The sequence below is a fragment of the Mobula hypostoma genome, chromosome 6 (genome assembly GCF_963921235.1).
Source record: "Mobula hypostoma chromosome 6, sMobHyp1.1, whole genome shotgun sequence".
Taxonomy (NCBI): domain Eukaryota; kingdom Metazoa; phylum Chordata; class Chondrichthyes; order Myliobatiformes; family Myliobatidae; genus Mobula; species Mobula hypostoma.
The window spans coordinates 152,960,724-152,986,983 of record NC_086102.1 but is presented as its reverse complement, the minus strand read 5'-3'; the positions used below and the strand labels follow the sequence as shown (position 1 = coordinate 152,986,983).

General features: G+C 41.6%; 1 protein-coding gene across 1 annotated transcript in view; it reads right to left on the bottom strand.

The window, feature by feature from the left end:
• Positions 1-3,781: 3,781 nt before the first annotated feature.
• The window catches only part of slc40a1 (solute carrier family 40 member 1), a 54,012-nt gene continuing 31,533 nt past the window's right edge, over positions 3,782-26,260 (bottom strand). The window contains exons 5-8 of the mRNA XM_063052000.1: positions 25,515-25,641; positions 12,023-12,268; positions 7,253-7,897; positions 3,782-5,651 (exon numbers count right to left, since the gene is read on the bottom strand). Coding sequence (XP_062908070.1) covers positions 5,317-5,651; positions 7,253-7,897; positions 12,023-12,268; positions 25,515-25,641 — 1,353 coding nt within the window. The 3' untranslated portion in view covers positions 3,782-5,316. The remainder of the gene's footprint in view (positions 5,652-7,252; positions 7,898-12,022; positions 12,269-25,514; positions 25,642-26,260) is intronic.

The following is a 26,260-nucleotide window of genomic DNA, read 5'->3' as shown; positions in this document are numbered from 1 at the left end:
TTCTATTCCACCTCCCAGGTTTCCTTTGCCTTTAACCCCTTAATCATATCTGGTTCACTACACACACACAGTCCAGAATAGATGATCCCCTCTTAGGCTCAACAACGAGCTGTTCTAAAAAGCCATCTCATAGGCATTCTGCAAATTCCCTCTCTTGGGATCTAGCACCAACTTTATTTTCCCAATCTACCTGCAAATTGAAATGCCCCACAGCTATTGTAACATTTCCCTGCTTACATGCCTTGATTGGCATGTTGCTGCCACATGATTGGCGGTGTAGTCATTTGCATTTATGAGCAGCTATAAAGTTGTACCTAAGAAAGTGGCCACTGAGTGCAGGCCCACATATTGTTCTGCAAGGCCACTGCAGTCTTCTCCACACAAATAGGCAACCATTCAGTACCAATGCTGCATTCCCCGAAAAGCACGAAGGGCTGTTGACTCCCTAGGTCAGAAAGTACTAGGACTGAAGATCCATGTGGCAGGTGACCACTCCCCAGCGAATCGCAGTTCCATACGAGTTTGGAGTTCAAGGCCTGGGGTTCCATGATTAGCAGGTCCTGGGATCAATACCAGAGGTCAAAGACTGAAGTCAGCAAGTCTGGAGGTTGAGGCCTGAAGGCCAGAGGGCCAATGTCTGCAAGTCCGGGGCAGGGACTGAATATTGGAGGCATGATGTCTGCCAGACTGAGAGTCCAGGGCCAAGGACTAGGATCAGAGGCCCTGAAGCAGCCTGTCCTGGGTTTGGAGGCCTGGCTGTGTCTGTATGAGTGGGTGGGAGGATGGGAAAGGGACTTGTTTTGCTATTGTTATTTGTTTTGTTGCTGTTGTTTCTATTATTGTTTGTGTTGTTCTGCTGAGCATTGTGGGCACTCTGTGTTGGCACCAGAACATGTGGTGGCACTTATGGGCTGCCCCCTACATACCCTCAGGTTGTCTTGGTTGTTAACACAAATGGCACAATTCACTGTACGTCGTGATGAACGTGTGATGAATAAATAAATCTGAATCTGAACTTGGAGGGGAAGTCATAGGAATGATGTACCTATGTCACTGATCTGCTGGCAGTTTGGCCGGTACAGATGAGAAAGTCTTGTGACTGCTACACTGAAAAGAACACCACCCAAATAAATAGACAAAGAACAAACTGCTGGAGGAACTCGGCAGGTCAGGCAACATCTGGGGAAGGAAATTGGCGGTGTTTTATGTTGACACTCTGCATCTGGTTGAAAGATAATGATAACAGTCCATTTCCCTGTGCAGATGCTGCCAGATCCATTGAGTTCCTCCAACAATTTGTTTTTTTGCTCCAGATTCTGGCATCTGTATCCAGATATCCAGTACTATGTAGGTTCAGAGATGAATTTCCCAGTAAAATACTGGGGAATCCCAGCACATTCCTGCTCCTGAGAGAAGCTGGATAAGACTGGGACGTACTGCACGTATATGCTGATTATCTGATGCTGTGGGTCTGGGCTTTCCAATTTCTGTAGCTGATGGTATGGCACTGACTGTGTATGTATATAGCAGATAGCATTTGAGCAGGTGTATTCAATAAAGAATCAGATAGAGAATGGATAGAGTGGTTGACTGACTCTATCAATGACTTGGACCAACAAACTGAACTGTAAATTCATTTCCCACTCCATACATTCTGTTCTTCCATGATTCTCTATAGTTGGTGCACTGGCTCTGCTCCATTTCGCATCTTGTAACTAATTGATTCATGACCAGGGACTTAATCTGAGCTGCCTGTACACTGCGGCTGTAATTCTGTAACGAATGTGTTAAAAAGTCAGTGTAAACCAACAAACCAAATATCCACCATCAATCTGAAATCTTCAAAGGAAATTTATGCCTTGTTTTTGAGAGATTGTTTTAGAACACTATCTTTCAACTTCTAGAAATAGCCCAGGCTAAAGGAATAAAAGAAACTTTTGTCTTTGGCAACTGTTCTTAGTGACGAATAACAAGTTCAATTGGTTCATGAATATCCTGGCAGACAAACCAACAACATAATACTGCCCGTAACTCAATCAGTCTTACAGTATTTTTAAAAAATTGGAATTAATTAACCATAGTGTAAATGTATAAGAAGTCATGTTTATTAAAGAGTCAGTGAATATGTTACCGGGGTAAAATGTAATTGTTCTGTACAGATAATTCCCAAATGCAGAATTCCCAGACAAATACAAAATGGTGGACTTGCTGATGACCCTCCATCAGCCATTTCCTGACCATACTCTGACATCCTGCTTTTTATAGCTTCCACAACAATCCCTCAACATATAGGCTGAGGAATTCACCTACTAAGCCTATGTCAGGTTGCACCATGCACAATGAAGGCAACAAATACTCAAATTCAGAGAAGTGGCTCTGAGGGAGTGAGATTAGTATTAGATGATTTACATTTGTTTGAATTATTTCAGTGGTTAATTAAATGTTTTTGTTCATAAGTATTATTTGTCTTTGTGTATCATTTTAAATTGATTATCAATAATGCTGAACAACATAGATATTAATTCTCAAAAACCTTTGGATGTATCTTATAGATTTTGGGCTGCTGATCATGAAAGTAACCATGAAATTTCCCTATCACACACCATTTTTTTGAAATGTCCAATATTTGTTATTTTAGTTCATAATTTAAGTCAGATTAACTGATGCCAAGATAAAGGAAGATATTTTTGTTAGTCTACAAACCAAATAGGTCATCAATGACAGGCAATTCAAAGAACTTCTAGTGGGACCAGAGAAAATCACATGGAAGGCATTCAAGGATGTTGTTGAAAATATTTTTGACAACTGCAGAGCACCAAACTACGTACGGCTGCTTGACAACATGCTTCAGGCATACAAAACCATGAAGTGCAACATGTCACTAAAGATCCATTTTCTGCATTCCCATTTAGACTTCTTCCCTGCAAACCTTGGTGCTGTCGGTGACAAGCCTGGTGAAAGGTTTCACCAGGACATTGCAATCATGGAGAAACGGGATCAGGGCAACTGGAATCTATCAATGCTGGCTGATTATTGTTGGACACTTAAGCGAGAAGCCTCAGACACTGAGTACAAATGAAAATCATCAACATTCTTAGCTTAGTTGAACTATTGCAAAACGTTCAGTACTGTTATACAATTAAGCACATTATATTTGATAAAAGTTAATTTCTTGTTTCTCCAAATTCCTACATGATACAAGTAGTCTGAAATTATGTGTTCAGATTCAAGCAGTCTATCATAAACAAAATAATTCAGAGGAAGAAACACTTACAAAAATATTTGTCCATTCTAGTTTTCAACATATTTGATAAGCGTCTAGACACTTAGTTAATAATTTAGCATTATTATAGTCTGCTTATAGAGTTGGAATCGTGGAACTGTACAGCACAGAAACAGACTCTTCAGCCCAATTCATTAATGCTGACCCTGCTGTCAATCAACACTAATATCATTGACCTACATTGGCTTATTTTTGTCCAAATACTTGTTCAAATGCCTTTAAATAATCGTTTCTGCCTCTGTCTTCTCATTCCATATAACCACTACGCTCTGTATATAAAAGAAAACTTGCGCCTCAAATCTCCTTTAAATTTCTCGCCTTAAACCTCCTAACCCAGGAAAAATGCTCCTCATACTGAGAAACGCCACCATTTTCCATAAGAACTGATCCTATGTCTCTGATTCACACAAGATAGGGAATTTGCCAAGCTTATGTTATGTTTATGTTGTAATGTATTACAGGAAAAGGCCAAAAGAACCACCACCACAAGCCTATGTTATTTTAGCAACATTTTATTTAGCAATGTTTTCAATTTCAGAAACTGTGACTTTTGGAGTGTTTATTGTCATATGCTTACCAAATTCAGCCAAGCTGATAAAAGAACTACAAATGGATTTTAAAACAATGGTTAACATATCTTTTGATGAATCCAGAAATTCTATTTCAGACTCTAATATAACATATAAATATTGACCATAAAGATCTTCTAAAGCTATATTTATAATAAAATTACAAAGATCCATATCCATTGGCTATGGTTAATTTCTCATGGTTTTACAGTTGCTATTTTCATTTTCAATGCAACACAGACTTGATATCCTCATTAATCTAATCATTGATTGGACTGCACAAATGTCCACCTTCAAACAAGGAAAACTTTACTTGTTATCCCCCTACTTGTGGTCGCTTCAACCACAACTTGAACTTGAGTATTGGATAATATGCCAAGGACAAATGCCATGTCTCCTATTCCACAATTAAGAGGAAAGTATTATTAAGAACACTACTTGCAAATACTTGGCAACTATCTTAATGATTTCATATGAATAACCAGAGGGCGTCCCTTTGAATGTAATGTAATGTGGAACATTTCTAGCACCCCCTCTCAAAAAACCCAAGTTCCACAAGGTCATTTAAGATTAAGAATTTTCCAAAAAGAAAACTATCTATTTTCCAGTTGTGCCAGTGAGTTTAATATGAATGACTATGTCATAAGGAGCTCCTAATGTATGGAATTGAATATCTCTTGAAAACACAAGAATTGATCATTTCCACCCTTATAATTTACACATTTTCTGGCCTACAGATTTTGTTGGCAAATGTTCGTACTCCCATTTCCTGCACACTCTGAAACTCCCTGCAGTGTACTTGGGTACAGTGTGATTTAAGTAGTTATTTCAGCATCTCACATTTTTAATGTCAAGGCACTATTTAGTTGAAAATATTAATCCCTTTATAACTCACATTAGTTTGAAAAATGTTATTGGCAGATTGGCAAACAGTTCCCTTCATGATATTAGCAGCAAGGAAGATACAATATTTTAGTGAAAATCAATTATATACCATTCTGGAGCGTAAAAATGATAAAGAGACGGTAACACTTGTTAGTAGCTAGCTCAATAAAACTACATTTAAATGTTAATTCAACTGACATCTCACATGGTAATGTGTATAAAACATTCAGCTTTTATACGAAGAACCTTTTTATTGCTTTTCTCTGACCAAGCCAACATCAGCCACTACACTATGTAAAAGTCATATATTCCCTAACAGATAATGTTATACTGTACTTATTAGTCAATTGCTTCCTACGGAAAATGCAAATGACTTCAATAGATTTGAATCATTCACTTGGCGATATCTAATTGAGCCATACATGCAACATTTTAATATGGTATGAAGCAGAAGAAAAAGATATGTAGCCACTAAGAAAATCTGGCTTAATAAGGTTTCTGTATAATATGCCTAAGCTACTTGAAAAGTAGGTATCTTAAAAATATAAGGTATAGGTCAAAACAAATGATATTATCTCTTCAGTCATTACTTGTGCTGACTGCTACACAATCAGTTATTTGAGGATTGTTGCCCTGAGTTGCTGTGTCTTTGGAGCTACAAGCAAAGAGTTGGCTTCCCAATGATTTGTATGCATACACGAAATACATCAAATGCCCCATAGCAACAAAAGAGGTTGAAATGATTACAAGAAGACCGAATGCTTCTGGATTGGGAGCTAATATGACCATGATGAAATGTACTAGATCAAGGAGATAATTCATGGAATTCTGCACACCATTAATCTTGCCACGTTCTGATTCATCCACATTTTCTTGAATGAGTTGTGTTACTGTTAAATCAAAGGACCAGAGACCTGAGGAAAAATTTTTTAAAAATCACTGTTAGTTTGGCAAAATAAAATACGTGCTCAAATCTACACAACAAGCAAGCCTGGTACATTAAGGAAAGGTAATCAAACCGTATCTTTTTTTTGTTAAATAAGCAATTTGTAGCATCTACCGTCTTCACTTATCATTTATTCTCTACATACAAATTGCTCATAAACCTGCACAAGGATTCAGTTCCAGGTGAAACTACAATATGTGGGAAACAGGACTGTGCGCTTTAGTGCAACTGGCATCACTTAAAGAGTGTGCACCTAATGACATCACTATTCACATGGTGCACTTTTCCACAATTACCAACTTAAACTGCTCCCTAACGGTACAACTATGACATTTGTTAAATCAGGAGCATATTATGCTGAATTTCAAATTATTCATGAATTAATGAGTTCCATTTTAACTTTGATATATTGATCAAAGTACTTGCTTGCCTCATATTCCATAGATCAAAATATTTTCCTGATCATTTTTCCTCGTTTGTAGTCTTGCTGAAATCCCTGCCTCAGCCATGACCTCATTACACTGTAGGGCCACTTGTACCTCACAGCTACCAAGGCAAGAACAGGAGTTGACTGCATACACTGATTTCTGCATTCCTCCTTCCCCATATATTCCCCCTTCCCCATATATTCCCGAAGGCTTTGATACAGTTGATCCATGGCTGATGTGGGAAAGGATCGTTTGAAGCATGATCACCTTCCATTCATGCGTCTCAGCAAAGACACAACAATGGAAATGGTTCATTGCAACTAAGGTTGGCAATCACGTGGGCCCGGTTTTGCTGCCTTTTTCTGGGATTAACTCACTAACCTGAGACAAATATGTTTTTTGGACAATTCTGCATTTTTTTGACATGAGAAATGGAAGAGCAAAGTGGATTTAGATTTAGAGATACATCACAGTAACAGGCCCTTCTGGCCTAACGAGCCCATACTGTCCCTTTATGCCCATGTGACCATTTAACCTACTAACCCATACACCTTTGGAATGTGGGAAGAAACCAGAGCCCCCAGAGGAAACCCACATGGTCATGGGGAGAACGCACAAACTTCTTACAATCCTATTTGCCTGCGTTCATTCCAGTGATACACAGTGCAATTTCCTATAAAGGATCGCAGTCTAACAATATATGCTAATATCAATGGATATGCTCAGTGGCCTCTCTCCATTGGTGTATCTTGGATACTTTAATTGAATTAAGCATCCTGAGGTGTGGGATGTATTGACTGACTACTCAGTGAATTTTGTCAGGACTTTGGTAAAAAAGTTTATGCACCAAGTACATAGAAATGAATCCGTTTCATCATAAGGGAAAACAGATTTGATTTATGTTAACTGCTTATCTCCAAATACAGTACAAATCTTTAGTTTTGACATTCATAGTAGCCCAAGGCATGTTAAAAGGAAGAAGGTCTAAAGCAGGGGTCCATGGGGCCCTTGGTTAATGGTAAGGTTCCATGGCATTAAGAAAGGCTGGGAAGCCCTGGTCTAAAGAGTCCTCCTTTTGACATGAACTTCTACTAAGCTACACATATTTCTTGTTGACCTATCAGCTGAGTTGCACACTTACCAACTCTTGCAGCAATGATACCGGCGAAGAGCAAACTAACTGAGATGTAAGATTCTGGTTCAAATTCCTCAGTGCCTGGAGATTCAGTCGTTGAGTAGTTGTACCCAATTGTAGTGCTTAGCCAAGGTTGTGATGTTGGTACAACTACTTCCTTCCAGGCCTTTGGATCCAGGTTTCTGTTGGTCAGCTCCTTAAAAGGGGACACGGACAAATCCAAAGGACTTCCAGGCATGAACACAGAAACCACACACAAAATCAGACATGAAAACTGAGTCACACCAGAAATGAAGCCTGCCTTGATCAGGCCACACTTTCGGCGTATCCATACAAAGGCAATGGTGCCCAGAATTCCAGCAACAGCAGAGGCCCCCATCAGCAAGCTGAGGACAAATCCACTCAAGCCTTGGGTGTAAGCATATCCTGTTGTAATACAGTCAAAGCCCAGAACCGTCATGTAGAGGAAGGCCAGGCCCAGGCCAGCCAGGAATATTGGCTGCTTGTAATAAGCTACCCACCCATCCCTTAATGTATAGAAAGGCTCAAGAATTTTGGCACCACAACGTTTTTCTTCTTTTTTCAATGCATCTTCAACTGGACGGCCTGATCCTGTTTCATCGCCAGTCTTTGCTTGGCCAGACTCAGTATCTGGAAACACATAACATCACCAATTGATAACCAGAGGTATTACACCAAGAACAATGTTGCAAAAATAATTCACTGGTTGAAAGACTCATGATGGGGACATGGAAATAACCATATAAATACATGCCTACTTGATTATGTTAATATTCATTACTACTAATTTTCTTCTGGATTTTTTATGGGACGACAGTCAGTTGTAGTGCACATGCCAATACTGTAAACAGTGACATTTAATGGACCAAACGTGGTGCCAGGAGCAATCTCTCATATTTTCCATTGATCTAACCTTAATTAATTTTATTGACACAGATGAACTGTTCAGCCTACTGACTCTGTGCCAGATCCTGGGAAAGCAATTCCACCACTGCCATTTCCTGTCCAATTTCTCTGAAACACATCCTTTCTCAGATATCTGTCAACTCTCCTTTGTGTTTTGGCCAATTAAGTACAGTAAGTGCTAACACAACTTCTGCTAATGGCTAATCATAGCATGAATTTATTCTGCTCTTTTTAAGTAATTGTAATGTTATTTTACATGGTTTAACATGTAATGTTATGTTCTATGCTCTAATGCTAAACTTGTATGACAGATGTGATCAAAAAAAATTCTGGACTTGAAATTAGAGTAATGTAAAGTCAAAGCAAGCTGGTTATTATGAAGTAGATGAGAGAAACAATTATTATGACATCAAATTACAGATTTCATTTCTTTCATTAGGGGAATGCAACACAATAGAAGCAGATGTGCTACTCAAACCCCAGGAAGAGCAGGTAAAACTTAACGGACTGAAAAGGAAATCTGTTGTTATGCTGCCTTTTCATAACATTGTGAGGTGGGCTAACAAATAGAGAAAGCTTGTAGACAGTGCAAGAGGGAGGAGAGGCAGGTGATAGAGAAGGGACGCGCTCAGACCGAAGGTTTGATTTGTGTCTATTTTAACGCAAGGAATGTTGTGAACAAAATGGATGAGCTTAGAGCGTAGATCAGTACTTGGAGATATGATGTGGTGGCCATTACAGAGACTAGGATGGCTCAGGGACAGGAATGGTTACTCCAAGTGCTGGGGTTTTAGATGTTTCAGAAAGGATAGGTAGGGAGGCAAAAGAGGTGGGGGCGCGGCACTGTTGATCAGAGATAGTGTCACGGCTGCAGAAAAGGTAGCCGTCATGGAGAGATTGTCTACGGAGTCCCTGTGGGTGGAGGTTAGGAATAAGAAGGGGTCAATAACTTTACTGGGTGTTTTTTATAGGCTGCCCAATAGTAACAGGGACATCGAGGAGCAGATAGGCAGTCAGATTCTGGGAAGGTGTAATAACAACAGAGTTGTCGCGATGGGAGATTTTAATTTCCCAAATATCGATTGGCATCTCCCTCGAGCAAGGGGTTTAGATGGGGTGGAGTTTGTTAGGTGTGCTCAAGGTTTCTTGACACAATATGTAGATAAGCCTACAAGCGGAGAGGCTGTACTTGATTTGGTATTGGGAAATGAAACTGGTCAGGTGTCAGATCTCTCAGTGGGAGAGCATTTTGGAGATAGCGATTATAATTCTATCTCCTTTACAACAGCATTGGACAGAGATAGGAACAGACAAGTGAGAAAAACGTTTAATTGGAGTAACGGGAATTATGAGGCTATCAGGCAGGAAATTGGAAGTATAAATTGGAAACAGATGTTCTCAGGGAAAAGTATGGAAGAAATGCAGCAAATGTTCAGGGGATATTTGTGTAGAGTTCTGCATACGTACGTTCCAATGAGTCAGGGAAGTTATGGTAGGGTACAGGAACCGTGGTGTACAAAAGCTGTAATAAATCTAGTCAAGAAGAAAAGAAAAGCTTACAAAAGGTTCAGAGAGCTAGGTAATGTTAGAGATCCAGAAGATTATAAGGCTATTAGGAAGGAGCTTAAGAAGGAAATTAGGAGAGCCAGAAGGGGCCGTGAGAAGGGCTTGGCGGCATTATTAAGGAAAACCCCAAGGCATTCTACAAGTACGTGAAGAGCAAGAGGATAAGACGTAAAAGAATAGGACCTATCATGTGTGACAGTGGGAAAGTGTGTATGGAACTGGAGGAAATAGCAGAGGTACTTAATGAATACTTTACTTCAGTATTCACTATGGAAAAGGATCTTGGTGATTGTAGTGATGACTTACAGCAGACTGAGAAGCTTGAGCATGTAGATATTAAGAAAGAGGATGTGCTGGAGCTTTTGGAATGCATCAAGTTGGATAAGTCGCCGGGACCGGATGAGATATACCCCAGGCTACTGTTGGAGGCGAGGAAGGAGATTGCTGAGCCTCTGGCGATGATCTTTGCATCATCAATAGGGACGGGAGAGGTTCCAGAGGACTGGAGGGATGCGGATATCGTTCCTTTATTCAAGAAAGGGAATAGAGATAGCCCAGGAAATTACAGACCAGTGAGTCTTACTTCAGTGGTTGGTAAGTTGATGGAGAAGATCCTGAGAGGCAGGATTTATGAACATTTGGAGAGGTATAATATGATTAGGAGTAGTCAGCATGGCTTTGTCAAGGGCAGGTCATGCCTTACGAGCCTGATTGAATTTTTTTGAGGATGTGACTAAACACATTGATGAAGGAAGAGCTGTAGATGTAGTGTACATGGATTTCAGCAAGGCATTTAATAAGGTACCCCATGCAAGGCTTTTGAGAAAGTAAGGAGGCATGGGATCCAAGGAGACATTACTTTGTGGATCCAGAACTGGCTTGCCTGCCCACAGAAGGCAAAGAGCAGTTGTAGACAGGACATATTCTGCATGGAGGTCAGACACCAGTGGAGTGTCTCAGGAATCTGTTCTGGGACCCTTACTCTTCGTGATTTTTATAAATGACCTGGATGAGGAAGTAGAGAGATAATTTAGTAAGTTTGCTGATGACACAAAGGTTGGAGGTATCGTGGATAGTATGGAGGGCTGTCGGAGATTACAGCAGGACATTGATAGGATGCAAAACTGGGCTGAGAAGTGGCAGATGGAATTCAACCCAGATAAGTGTGAAGTGGTTCATTTTGGTAGGTCAAATATGATGGCAGAATATAGTATTAATGGTAGGACTCTTGGCAGTGTGGAGGATCATAGGGATCTTGGGGTCTGAGTCCATAGGACACTCAAAGCAGCTGCACAGGTTGACTCTGTGGTTAAGAAGGCGTATGGTGTATTGGCCTTCATCAATCGTGGAATTGAATTTAGGAGCCAAGAGGTAATGTTGCAGCTATATAGGAACCTGGTCAGACCTCACTTGGAGTACTGTGCCCAGTTCTGGTCACCTCACTACAGGAAGGATGTGGAAGCCATAGAAAGGGTGCAGAGGAAATTTACAAGAATGTTGCCTGAATTGGGGAGCATGGCTTATGCAAACAGGTTGAGTAAACTCGGCCTTTTCTCCTTGGAGCGACGAAGGATGACAGGTGACCTGATCGAGGTGTATAAGACGATGAGAGGCATTGATCGTGTGGATAGTTAGAGGCTTTTCCCAGGGCTGAAATGGTTGCCACAAGAGGACACAGGTTTAAGGTGCTGGGGAGTAGGTACAGAGGAGATGTCAGGGGTAAATTTTTTACTCAGAGTGGTGAGTGCGTGGAATAGGCTGCTGGCAACAGTGGTGGAGGCGGATACTATAGGGTCTTTTAAGAGACATCTAGGTAGGTACATGGAGCTTAGTAAAATAGAGGGCTATGGGTAAGCCTAGTAATTTCTAAGGTAGGGACATGTTCAACACAACTCTGTGGGCCGAAGGGCCTGTATTGTGCTGTAGGTTTTCTATGTTTCTATTATTACTGTGATTCTTCACAGAGTATGCTGGTGTTTTATAATTCAGAGTTTATGTCACCCTTTAACATTTAACACAATTTTATACATTTATCCCAAATACTCCAAGACTATATACATTTTTAAAATGCCCATCATAAAAATTGTAATTTATTTAAATGTTAGATTGCAATAATGGCATTTTTATAACTGGTAACATGAGACTGACTATGATTGAACAACAAATTGGAGCCTATATGTTAGAAAACTCAAATACCCTGAGTTACTGCACGCACCAACTAGAAGGTTGACTGTTGTCTGATAAGCTAACTGGTCACTAGACATTGACAAAGTTATTGAATACCTGTTTGTTTGTTCAGTGGCTTCAACTCTTGTTCATCTACCTTCTGACTTGCTTTGATGGCCAGTGCAGGTGTTCTTTGGTAAATTTTCCACAGCAGATAATATTCAAAGCACATTGAGAACAGATTCCAACTAGAAATGAAGCCACAGCCAATCACCGTTGAGCCAAATGTCATTATCTGTCCGACTGCCACTGGAGCCAAAATATTTGTCACCTGATCAATTCGGCGAACTGTAGCATTCATATCTACAGAGACAGGAAAAGACAGTGCTGCTTATACTATTTGGAGATGCTGTCACTTTTACATTTAACAGTTGACATGAAAAGACTTGTATACAGTATTGTTTTACAAGTTACAGTAGCATTGCTTTTAACAATAATATTGGACATTGTTTCCATAAGTAGTTTGCCAAATATAAGAAACTGCCAGTTAGATTGAGCTCTACAAATATGGAGAATGCTTGATGGGTTAATTTACTGCTCAAGAATGCAAGAATGATTGCACAATTATGCATCTGTATAAAGGTCTTTACTATACATGCCTCTTCCAATAACACCATGGGCTTTATTACTATGGTTATTTCACTTACTGTAGTAACCAATTAACCTGCTGTTTAAAAAAAAAATTACCTTTATTTTAAAACACAAAAGGTTTTTACTGATTTTAAAATGAAACTTTTTGTACTGACCATGTACCTGCAACATCTGTTAATAGTTAAAATACCTATTTTTTAATATATAGAATTGCTCTTTCCCAGAGATGACTGAGTAGGATTGTGGACTAAACTTTGTGTTTCTTTGCAGGTCCATTTTCTTATCCCTTAAAGACTTCTTACTTTGCAGCTGGTCTCACTCTTCCAGCTCTCCGCCAACACAAGCAAAATCAGAACACAGTAAGGCAGCAAACTTGGATGAGAATTAACTACAACAATAAAATCAACATCATGACCTTCAACTGCAGACAGGCCAATGTACAAACATTCACATACTCGGGCAACACCATCAGGCAAGATAGTACAATATGCAGGACATTAAAACAAGAACAACAAAGCCAGGAACATGTTCAGGAGCAGAAATACAAGTCTGGACACCATCAAAATTCAACACTAAAGCCAAATTCAAGATTCATCAGCTTAGGATGTTAGAATGATGTCTTTATTTCACATAATAGACCTCAAATGAAAAATACACTCCATCTTCAGGCCCAGAACAATCTCAAATCCCAAGCTTTTTACCCATTGCAGGCAAGAAGACCTGAGTATCATCACCACCGGAAGGCATTATAGCTGGATTGACTTCGCATTTCTGACAGAAATTGATTCCATTAGAAGAACTGCACCAGGATGGCTAACTGATGCTAAGTAAAAACAATGCCACGCAAAACAATATGTGAAGTGCTGTGGAGGCTGAGCTGAAAAATAGCTAGAGACCTATTGAAAGATTTGCCAGAAACAACCAGCAGGGTACAAGGGCTGTAGAAAATAATGAAATACTTGTATAATAAAGCCAAATAAATGTCCCCGATGAGCGCATTTGAATATAATTCATTCAGGTCAAAAGTTCATAATAGCTTGCAAAGCGCAAACCATTATATTCAACACTGTAATTTTTTTTGAGTCATGGCTTAGGATAAAAAGGAAACATTACAAAAATGAATATTTTATATACTTCACTGTTTCAAATGGACAAATCAATTACAGCAAATAAATGGAATGTTAATGTAGTATGACATGAAAGAAAATGAGTTTTATGTATGCTTCAAACATATTTTATACTATACCAGCACTTAGAATGACCAGGAGAAACCAGAAAAGGCAAGGAAAGACTAGGTAACACATCACTGGTAACTAAAACAGGTGTTCTGCTCCACGGGATATGGTGGGGGTCTCAAGGGGATAGTCCTCAGACAGAAGCAGGCACAACCGAACACTTGGCACACTGTCAAGGCTAAAGCAGAAGTCTGCATGAAATATCAAGGTGCATACAGAATACCAGCTCCATCACTGACTGTGTGCAGTCTGGAGCTCATGCTTGCTATCATGAAAGCAGTGGACGGCTTGCTGGGTAAAGACTCCCACCTGAACTTAGCTGCACAACTTTAGCGCAAACATTCCAAAACAATTACTTGTGGTCAAGCTGTGGAGGAAGCCTTGAGAATGTTATAAAATGCAGATTTTTAACAAGATATATTCATTAATGAAACAGCCATTTTAAAACAGGGAACTTCAATTAGTATCACAAGGGCTTCTGGAGGTAATGGAAATCTTGAGCAACACACACAGACACGCACACATTCAAAACACTGAAGGAACTCAGCAGATCAGGCAGCATCTATGGAGGGGGACAAATAGGTGCCATTTTGGACCTAGACCTTTCTTCAACATTGATGAAGGGTCTTTATTTGAATTGTCAACTGTTTATTCCTCTCCATAGATGCTGCCTGAACTGCTGAGTTCCTCCAGCATCTAGTATGTGTTGGACTGCAGTTCGCGTTTCTTTGTGCCTGTTGTACTGACCGCCCTCCTGTACAGCTCCAAGTCGTGGGTCACCTACTGTCACCACCTACGACTCCTTGAGCATTTCCACCAGCGCTGCCTCCGCACCATCCTCAACATCCACTGGACTGACTTCGCCATCAACATCGAAGTCCTTGAACAGGCGGGGGTCACCAGCATCGAGGCCATGCTGTTGAAGACATAGCTGTGCTGGGCAGGGCACATCTCCAGGATGGAGGATCATCGCCTGCCCAAGATTGTGCTGTATGGCAAACTCTCCACTGGCCACCGTGACAGACGGGCACCGAAGAAGAGGTACAAGGACTCTCTGAAGAAATCCCTTGGTGCCTGTCACATTGACCATCGCCAGTGGTCTACTCTAGCCTCCGATCGCGAGGCCTGGTGACACACCATTCACCAGTCTGTCTCCTCCTTCGATTACACACGCAGAGCTGGCATTGAGGACAAAAGGAGAAGGAGGAAGAGCCGTGACGCAGCAGCACCAAACCCAGAACAGAATTTCCCTTGCAGCCGCTGTGGTCGGACCTGCCTGTCCCGTACTGGCCTCGTCAGCCACCAGCGAGCCTGCAGCAGACGTGGGCAGCCCCCTTCCTAAATCTTCGTTCACGAAGCCATGCCATGAACTGTAGAAAACCACTTAACACGGGCAGATTTAGTGAAAGATCACCAGCAGACACGAATGGCTGGCAGGAAGCTATTAATGTTACAGCATGAGAACGGGAAAAGGAAGTATTTATAACATTATTGAAGGGCAGAGGGGCAGAGTTCAGATGGGAAGGCTGATAAAAGATGCACGACAGTCAGGAGAGTACTGATGGAAAGCTCTACAGGAGTCACTGGTGAGTTGAGGGCAAGGCAATGCTGAGGCGACACTGAGTACTGAGAATAGTATTTAAACATACACAGCAGAAACTAAATGTTGCAATACGGCTGAAGTTCCTCAGTCAGGTGAACTTACGTCACCATTGTTTAGAAAGGACAATTAAAAGAGAGCACAATGAAGGATCTGTTATCTGATCAAAATGTGCAGTTATCTAAACTGCAACATCTTGCTAGCTTGTCAAAGGTTATGCAACTAGGGCTGAGTTCAGTTTGTTTGCAACTTCCACAGATATCACCTGAGCCTTATAACATCACCAAATGTCTCAAATTGAGTCCGATCTGCCTGAATGTACCATCGAAATTCTTTTATCTGCCAGGTTATTGACCTGTCCAATTTTTCATTTGAGAACCAGTTTCCTATTTTGTAGTCTTTTTGTTTGCAACCTTCCTCTGACATTTCAGTCATCTTGGTTTGGTTAGATGTTAATCCAAACATGGTTTTAGTAATTCTTCCTTATAAAAGCTTTCTAATAAATCATTCATTTAATTAAAATATCTGTTACTCATGAGTTATTCATTAACCAAGAAACTTCACCTGTTACTCACTCTTCGTGAGTTGAGCCTCCTATGGCAGCCACAATAATCTCATTCATAACAAGACAGTTCTACCATGTTATAGGGAAATAATGACTGGGGAACCAGAAACTTACTAAAATATGAAGGAATCCTCTGCTTAGGAGTCTGAGATCCTTCGTTCCCAATTACAGTTTCCTCCATAAACCAATAATTAGCATATTGGGTTTACAGTATCTAATCAATATGGAGCACAGGACTCAGTAGCTTCACAAGAATATTTTGCCTCACCTTCGATAACTTGGGAGGAAGCTACACTAAAATCTATTCCTGGTAATTTAGTTGAAAATATTTGAGTTGCCTCCATGTGCACCCCACTTTCAAAGTGAAGCATGCTTCCTTGGAACATGCTCTTCCAGCATTTTTCATATCACCAGTAAATCTGGAAACTTCACTTACTGTTCCTTCCTCAATGACTTAAGACGACAGAATTGATGGCTTTGTGGTCAAGTTTGTATATGATACAAAGACAGGTTGAGGTGCAGGTAGGTTTGAGGGTCTGCAGAAGGACTTGGACAGATTAGGAGAATGGACAAAGAAGAGGCAGATAGAATAGAGTGTGAGGAAGTATATGGTCATGCACTTTGGTAAAAGGAATAAAGGTGTAGATTGTTTTCTTAATGGGGAAGAATTCAGAAATCAGAGGTTCAGAAGGACATGGGAGTCCTCATGCAGGATTCCTTGAAGGTTAATACAGGTTGAGTCAGTGTTAGGGAAGGCAAATGCAATGTAAGTATTCATTTCAAGAGGACTAGAATATAAAAGTAAAGCTGTTTGGCTGAGCAAACTCAATGGGCTGAATGGCCTAAGTCTACTCCTATATGTCTTATTGTTTTATGGTCTTATGGAAAAGGAATCGATATTCTTGTCTACTTTTTCTTATGTTATGGGATGTGCCTGAGATTTGGTCGTGAACTACCTTCAATCCATACACGGGTTTAAAACTGATGTCTCTATATATTAACACAAGATGATTAAATTGTTGAAATCTAGGAACTGCTAACTGAAATGTAACTGTTGGGTTGAAATAATTAACTGGAGTATTCAGCTCAAAGTTTGAGCTTCACTCAACTATTTTCAGTGAAAGGAGACACACTAGACCAATCATCTTAGAACTTTTATCTGCCTTTATTCAATCTTCTCAAGAAGCTTTGCATCTTCTACATGCAAAGCTGTAATATTGAATTTCATACATGAACTGATAAGTGAGTGTTGAAATTGAAAAGCTTAGGGCCTTTTCTCACTTTGACTCACAGAATTGGTAAAGTACTCAGGATATACTGTCACCAGATGGACAGCAGTGGCTCACGAAGGTATCACCTTCTCATGAATAGTTAGGGAAAAACAAAAAAAAAATGGCCTTGGCAGTGATACCTGGATCCTGGAAAATCAATTTTTAAAATACGGTTGGGTTCCTTCCTTGAAATATTTCTTTATAAAATGAGGCAGATCAACTTGATATCAGATAACTAATTAAGATCAGCTTTCTGATCATTTTTATTCCTCCGACCCTCTGCAAGGTATCGTGTAAAATTCTTAGCTGTGTGAACATGACTCTGTTGGTCTTGTGACTCACCCAGTGTTTAAACAGAGTCGAAAGGTCCTCAATTAACTTGCATAGAGGCATTTTTGTTAATCACAGACCATACTGCATCATGCCTCCTCCCGAACCCTCCAGGCATTAATTATCAGTTTGACCAGTACTGGCCATGAATTAGAATGTTGCACTTTTAATACGATTATATTATTTGCAGTGATAGTTTTCAAAAGAGAAATCCATCTGTTCATCTGTCTCAGCGGGAATGTTCTTTGGATAAGCCATGTTTGCTGTACTCTCCCTCAGTTTCACAGTTCATGATTCCAGATCTCTTCATCACTTATGACCACCTCAGAGTGACATCTTGAACACAAGCTGGTATGATTGGCTTAGAATGATAATTCCTCACTGCAGGCCTCTTGGCCATAGTTATGATCCATGGTTTCAGTTCCTCACATAAAAATGTTTATTTTTTCACTTCAGCTCAGGACTTATCCCTAGAAATATATTCCCAGATTTGTTCTGATGAAGTATTTTCTGACACCAATGTCAAATCCACAGGACAATATTTGCTGACTACAAATGCAAACATTATCTGTCATTGCTGGAGGCCCTTTTGTATGTGGAAATGGCACTCTTGATATTTCACAAACTGTCAAGCCACAAGGCTGTTTACCTGGCATGGTTATGATGCCTTGTCTCACATACTGTATTATAACAAGTGGAGTATCAATATCCTTCGTTCAAGAGCTTTTCCCTGAATGACCTGTAAACATTATCGCCCAGTGAATGGAAGTTGGGTTAGTTGTAAACAAGTAGCTTCGTGGGTAGATTTGAAATATAGATGACTAATGTAAAAGGCAGAAAAGACTGCACTCATACTGTTGAACCTTATAATTGAAAATTTTAAACTACTTTATAGTACTTCATACAATTTAAAAAATATTGTCCTCACCAGCTTAATCTGTTTAATAGAGTTTCTCGTTCTTCATGCATACAGACATTCATATTCTTTAATTATACATTATGTACAAAACGAAAGTGGAAATTTTATAAGCTGCATATCCCCACACAGGCCACACATCACTTCCTAGAAAAATATTCAGAACTACTACTATTTAGCTTTAATGGCAGTGCAATGGATACTTTTTGGATCCAAAAACATCATGAAGCCTGCAGAGGAAAAATCTGTGAAGTATTTGCACCAAAGTCCAACAGCCCAATTAAAACACATTCAAGCTTTTAATTAAATTGGCTTCCATCCTAAGCAAAATCTATTTGGTGCTAAAGGAAACTGATCTGTCTCTAACCTTGTGTCCTCTACAATCCTACTCCAGGGAAGGGCCTCCCTGCAATCAGCGCAAGGGGGTGGTCATGGGTGACGCAGCGTGAGGTTTAAAAAGACCTCGGGTGCTTTCGGCCTTTTTCCCTCGGTGGGCAGAAACCAGAGTGGGGCCAATAAAAAAGGAGTAAGCGGAGCTGCCATTATTACGATTAGGGACGTAAGGGGATAGACACTCCAAAATATATGGAGGAGCAAGATTATTCAAAGCCTTATATCCAATTAAGAGTATTTTAAATTGATCTCCTAAAGGACATAGCAGCCAGTGTAATGATGCCAAAACTGGTGAAATGTGCTCAGATTTTCTTCTTTTGGTTAAAATTCTTGCTGCGGCATTTTGAACAAGCTGCAGCCGATATTATGTCTTTCTTAGGCAGTAAAAGAGTGCATGACGGAAGTCTAAATGTCTAAAAACAAAAGCATGTGTCAATTTTTCTGCATCTTCAGATGTTCTAAGGAATGAAATCCTTTCAATGTTCCTTGAATGAAAGGATGCAGTCCTAATAATAGGGTGAATATATTTTTTTGAAATGCAGCTCTGAGTCAATAACAACACCCAAGTTCTTTACTTCTGGTTTGATTTGTAAGGCCAGATGACCAAATTTCTAAAATTCACACATTTTTATTGTTACCAGTAATCAAAATTTGTTTATTTAGTTTTAGGAAATTGGAACTTATCCAGTCTGTAAAGACACCAGACCAGCGGGTTTACAGCCTCAGGGTCATCTGGTGTATTAGACAAATACAGCTGTATGTCATTTGCAAAACTGAATAAGCAGCCAGTGTAAAGAACCCTTGTGGTTGTTCACCTCAATAATATGTAAACTGTTTTGGATACTGTTGGGGAGGGGCGACCTAGCAGGAGAAGCCACAGAGACAGAGTCTGGTGCTGTGTCTCAAAAGAGAAGGCAGGAGAGAAGAGGACTGCAGTTGTGATAGGGGATTCCATAATTAAAAGAGCAGAGAGGAGATTCTGTGGACATGAAAGAGACACTCAGATGGTATGTTATCTCCCAGTTGCCAGCATCAGTGATATCTCAGTTCAGGTCCATGGCATTCTAAATGGGGAGAATGAACAGCCAGAAGCCATGTTACATATTGACAACAACGATACAAGGAGGAAAAGGGAGGAGATCCTGAAGAGAAAGTATGTGCAGTTAGGTAGAAAGCTGAGAAGCAGAACCTCCACGATAGTAATCTCTGGATTGCTGTCTGTGCCACGTGCCAGTGAAGGTAAGAATGGGATGATTTGCAGATGAATGCGTGCCTAAAGAACTGGTGCAGGGGATGAGAAAATCTGCAGATATTGCAAACCTAAGCAACACACACACACAAAAAGCTGGAGGAACTCAGCAGGCCAGGCAGCATCTATGGAAAAAAGTTGATATTTCGGGCTGAGACCCTTCATCAGAACTGGGGAAAGATGATGAGAAGTTAGAGCAAGAAGGTGTGGGGAGGAAGGAAGAATTACAAGGTAGTAGGTGATCAGTGAAACTGAGAGGGGGGAGGGGTGAAGTAGAGAGCTGTGAAGCTGATTGGTGAGATAAGGGGGAATCTGATAGGAGAGGACAGAAGACCATGGAAGCAAGGGGGGGGGGCGAGGAGCACCAGAGGGAAGTGTTAGGAAGGTAAGGAGATAAGCTGAGAGGGGGAAACAAGAATTGGAATGATGAAGAAGGGGTGCATTTACCACAAGTTCGAGAAATCAATGTTCATGCCAACAAGTTGGGAGGCTACCCAGACACTACAAGGTGCTACTCCTCCACTCTGCTCTGAGTGTCGACTCATCGCAGCAGGAGCTGACCACAACAGAGTCACAGGTGAAGTGTTGCCTCACCTGGAAGGATTGTTTGGGGCCCTGAATGGTAGTAATGGAGGTGACAGGGCACTTGTTCCGCTTGCAAGGATAAGTACCAGGTGGGAGATCAGTAGGGAGGGATGAATGGACAAGGGAGTCACGTAGGGAGCGATCCCTGTGGGAAGTGGAAAGTGGGGGGGGGGCAGGGAAAGGTGTGTTTGGTGGTGGGATCTTGTTGGAGATGGCAGAAGTTGCACAGAATTATGTGCTGGACTTTTACACAAGGATCGCTCCTTACGCAACTACCTTGTTTATTCATGCCCCCCACACCCCCAATGATCTCCAACTGGTACTTATCCTTGCAAACTGAACAAGTACCCTACCTGCCCCTACACCTCCTCCCTCAGCACCATTCAGGGCCCCAAACAGTCCTTTCATGTGAGGCAACACTTCACCTGTGAGTCTGTTGGGGTCATCTACTCTAACCACCCGGTGTGGCCTCCTATATATCAGTGAGACTCGACATTAATTGGGAGACTGCTTTGCCGAGCACCTACGCTGCATCTGCCAGTAAAAAAGGGATCTTCAAGTAGCCACCATTTCAATTCTACTTCGCATTCCCATTCTGATATGTCCATGGCCTCCTCTACTGCTGCAATGATGCCACACTCAGAATGGAGGAGCAACACCTTATGTTCCTTCTGGGTAGCCTCCAACCTGATGGCATGAATATCAATTTCCCTTCCTTCCAGTATTTGCCCCTACCCCCTTCACATTCCACATTCCCCATTCCCCTTTCCCTCTCTCAATGTATCTCTGTCACCATCTCCCCTTTATGGAAAGCACTTTAAAAACAATCCATAGGGCCCAGATCTTCATCATCTTGGATCTATGGAGCGCACACAACCTGCCCTGCATCCGCCAGGGTAAGGAATGGAAGATGAAGTTCATAACACCCACTGGCCACTACGAATACTTGGTGAGGCCTTTTGGGCTTTCCAACTATCCAGCCATTTTCCAAGCCTTCATCAATGACATCCTCTGAGGCATGCTACACAGGTATGTGTTCATCTACCTTGATGACATCCTCATCTTCTCCAAGGACTTCCAAGACCACAACTGTCGTATCCATTCAGTGCTTCAGCATCTCCTCAAAAACCAGCTGCACTGCAATTTAGAGAAATGCCAGATCCACACCCCAGTCATTTTCTTCCTGGGTTACGTCCTTTCATCCCAAGGCATAGCCATGAACCCAGATAAAGTGTGCGCCATCATAGAATGGCCCCGACTACACTCCCTCAAACAGCTACAGTGCTTCTTAGACAGCTCAAATTTCTACTGCTGTTTCATCGTAAACTACAGCCAAGTCGACACTCCTCTCATCTCCTTCGTCACCTCCTTTGTGCCTTCTTCTCACACAACTTCAACTACACAGCACTGTTATGGAGCAAGAGACTCACCAATAAATGGGCCTTGGAGGAACAGAGATATTGGCTGATGGGAAATACTGAGCCCTTCCTGATCTGGACTGACCCAGAATAGAACCTCATATCCACAAAACAAACCCACCAACTCAATCCATGTCAGGCTCACTGGGCCCTCTTCTTCAAGCAATTCAATTTCACCATCTCATACCAACCCAGCTCAAAGAACACTACGGTGTCTGCCCTGTCATGACAGCTCGACCTAGCTGAAATGAAGATCAACCCCCAGTCTATCATTCCATCCTCACAGATCCTCGCTCTGATCATCTGTTTTAACCAGATCCGCTAGGCCCTGCAACACGAGCCTACTCTAGCCAACCACACGTATGTGCCAGCAGCTGTCCGTTCTGAGGCGCTCCAGTGGGCCCACTCCTCACCTCTCTCCAGTCATCCAGGCACACGACAGACCCTGGTTTTTCTGCGTTGTCAGCTCTGGCAGCCCACCATGATCACAGATGTACATCAGTTCATCACCCTACCCTCAATGTGCCCAATCCAATCCTCCAACCAGCAACCCTCTGGGTTTCTGCGGCCCCTACTGGTCCCCTGAAGCCACGGTCGCTCATTGTCATGGACTTTATCACTGGTTTGCCACCTTCCGATAGGCCCATGGTGTTACTAGGTTCGAATATGGCCCAAGTGTGGAGTGAGAGACACTGAAGCAGGTCAAGAGTTCACAGACTTTAATACGAGCAGAGTTAAAGGGAAAATAAAACAATAAATGCTAGGCCAAACAGGGCCGTTAACTAAAACTCTCAAAAGGAAAACGAAGCCTACACTGCGGCTGAAAAGAATATCTAAACATTAAACGAATACCACTAGTCTTCACAGCCAGTTGACTTGGAAGTCCATTATCTCAGGGAAGGCCAAATGCAAAACAGCAGCGAAGTGTTGCTGTGCTCTGTCCAAGTATCGACAAGCACTATTACGACAAGTATGGAGTTAAATACCATCACAGTTAAATAGTAATCAGCTGACTCATGCAAATTCACAAGCGCAATTACCGTATCTACTGCACTGCTGAATCCGTGGTTGTGACACATGGTGATCATAATATTGGTGAACTGGTTCTTCAAACAGCTCACATCGTTGCCCTCCCAAAACTTCCATCAGCCACTGAAATGGCAGATCTCTTTCTCCAACATGCATTTTCCTCCACAGCTTCCCTCAAGACGTTGCTTCAGACTGGAGCCCGCAATTTGCCTCCTGTTTCTGGAGAGCCTTCTGCACCCTCCTCCTCACCACAAGTGAGTTTGTCCTCTGGCCATCAGCTGCAGGCCAGTGGTCAGTCAGAAAGAGCCAATCAGCGAGTGGAGAAGATTCTGCTACGCAAGGCTGCTTCTAACCCTTCCACTATGGAATTGCATCTGCTTTGGGCTAAGCTGTCCCACAATCCACTCACCTCCTCTGCCACGGTTTGTCATCCTTTGATGCGCTTCAAGGCAACCAACCCCCATTGTTCCTGGCGGAGAAGCCCATAGTGCAGGTCCGGTCTGCAAGGGCCCTGGTTCACTGCTACCTGAATACTGGAGGAGGGCATGGAGGGCCAACCGCCAACCACGCCTACAGCTGCCAGGCCGATCACCAACTGCGCCTACTGCCACCAGGCCAATCGCCGCTGGTGCCCAGCCAGACTATTGTGGACTGGGGTACGTGTCTGGCTGTGCACCCAATATCCACCCGTGCGCAGCGACTCCTACAAGCTCTTGCCCTGATTCATTGGTCCCTTTAAGATCACCCATTGCATCAACCCCAGTCACTTACCATCTCCAGCTGCCTTTGTCCCCGAGGATCACATCTACCTTCCACATGTCCTGCATCAAGCCCATTGTTCAAGAACCACTCAACCCACCTAAGCCTGCACCTTCAGAACCAAGGATGGTGGATGGTAGTTCAGTGTACACAGTTTGCCAGTAGATGGATTCACATTACAGTGGACTGGGTATGCAGCACCAGATCAATTGAGAAGGGTACAGCCCAGAGGAGAGATCTTGGTTGCCACCCAGTTTCATCTTGAAGCTCCACCAGATCCATCCAAATCATCCTCGGCCATCAAGTGATGGCCATAGGTGGGGGGTATTCTGTCAGGCAGGCACCTCCCAGTCCCCACCCAGCTAACAGGAGCCACCTGCCACTCATTTCTAACTCATTACCTGCAACCTATTTAAACCCAGCTCTCATCCACAGCCCTTGTTCAGTCATCAAACCAGCCAGCCTCAGCTAGTTGCTCCTTGCCTTCAGTTACCTTGTTGCCATGTCATGCTAAGTATATGCTCTCTTTTGTTTTGTGGCTAGTTATTTTGCAATTTATTAGTAAACTATTGTCTCTGTTACTCTGCTTTTGGGTCAGTCCTTCTCTACATTTTCCTGACCGATGTCTAACAACTGTAAACGCAAGTTCATCAATGATTCTCGTTGAGTAAATCTATTAGGAAAGCACAGGGCCTTGACATGCAGCACTATTGATTTATTCTTTACCAAAGGGTACAAGATAAAAAGAAATAGAGGGACCTAAGCAGAACACAATTATCAGAAGCTATTAAACATAATATATTCTTGGTAGCATCAGCACTGGGCATTTATTAACTAATAATCAGCTGTGTTTAAATTGTAAAAATATAATTGCCCAATTCATGCAGCTAAATTAATTAATTTGACCTTGCCATTTGACTTGCATCAGATCTGCCTCAATGTAATCTAAGGAATAGTTCTCATGGAGTCATAGTGCATCGCAGGAGGAAAGCAGTCCTCCGGCCCATCTGATCTCTGCCAAACTAGTATTCTGCTCAGTCCCATCGACCAGTACCCAGACAGTCGCTCTCCATACCCCTCCCATCCATGTACTTATCTAAACTTCTCTTAGATGTTAAACTTCTCTTAAATGTTGAACTTCAGCCTGCATTCACCACTTTCTCTGGCAGCTCATTCCACACTCTCACCACCCTCTTGGTGAAGATGCACCCCCTCATATGCCCCTTAAATATTTCACCTTCAGCCTTACCCCATGAACTCTAGTTCTGGTCTCACCCAACCTCAATGGGAAAAAAAACCTGCCTGCTTTACCCTAGCTATAACCCTCAATTTTATATACCTTAATCAAATCTCCCTCATTCTCCTACGCTCCAGGCCTTCACCTATAACCGTTTCCTATTACTCAGGTTTTCAAGTCCCGGTAACATCCTCGTGAATTTTCTCTGTACTCTTTCAATCTTATTGATCTCTTTTCTGTCAGTAGGTGAACCAGAGTCGAGATTCTGGGGCAAAGAATGTATTGCTCAAAAGGTTGGTCCAAAATGATCGAATGATTTTGTACATACACTTCAAACAGCAACAGCATTGGAATATAGCAGTGACTTTTACCTGCCAATTTACTTCTGTCTTCTCCTGCGACAACAACAATCCAATCTCTCTGAATTGTGATTCCCATGGCTGTGCTCGCCAGATTTGCAATGTTACCGATCGTAATAACCAAAATGTAGCAGAAAGTCTACAAAAAAAGTTAGAGAGATAACACTTAAGAAACAGTTAATTGAAAGAATTATGTTAATTGTTTTAAAGAGAATGGCACAAGTTTTACATTCTGGTTTACTTTGTGAGATTATTACTTGGTTTAAATGAATGAATGTTGTGTTTGAGCTTTTGTGAGAATGAAAAAGATTAAATACAGTGAATTTCATGTAAATATGTGAGATGCCTGCATGTAATTAAGTCCTAGTTTACAAAGACCCTTAGTACCTCTGGGACAAACCAAACTGATGTTTTACAGTGCAACTGAGCTGGGATTACCAAGCATTAAACTGGCAATCCCGCCCTGCAACCCTACTCCAGTCAATCCTGGCAAAAGACTGGAATTCTCATTAGGAAGTAAAAGGTTATTTATTTTATGTGCTTGATCTTTTAATGCTTTTGATAACTAATGTTTTTAATTGTATTCTTATTTTTTCAAATTTTGTAATGGATACTTAAAAATTATTTATAATAAATATGACCTCTTTATCTCTGAATAGAGCTTTAAAAACCATTAAAAATACCTCCTGGTTTTTATGTATCTCAGACTCTACCACCCAAAGGGCTGCATTTCGCGATTAGGGCCCCAGCAGTGTCTG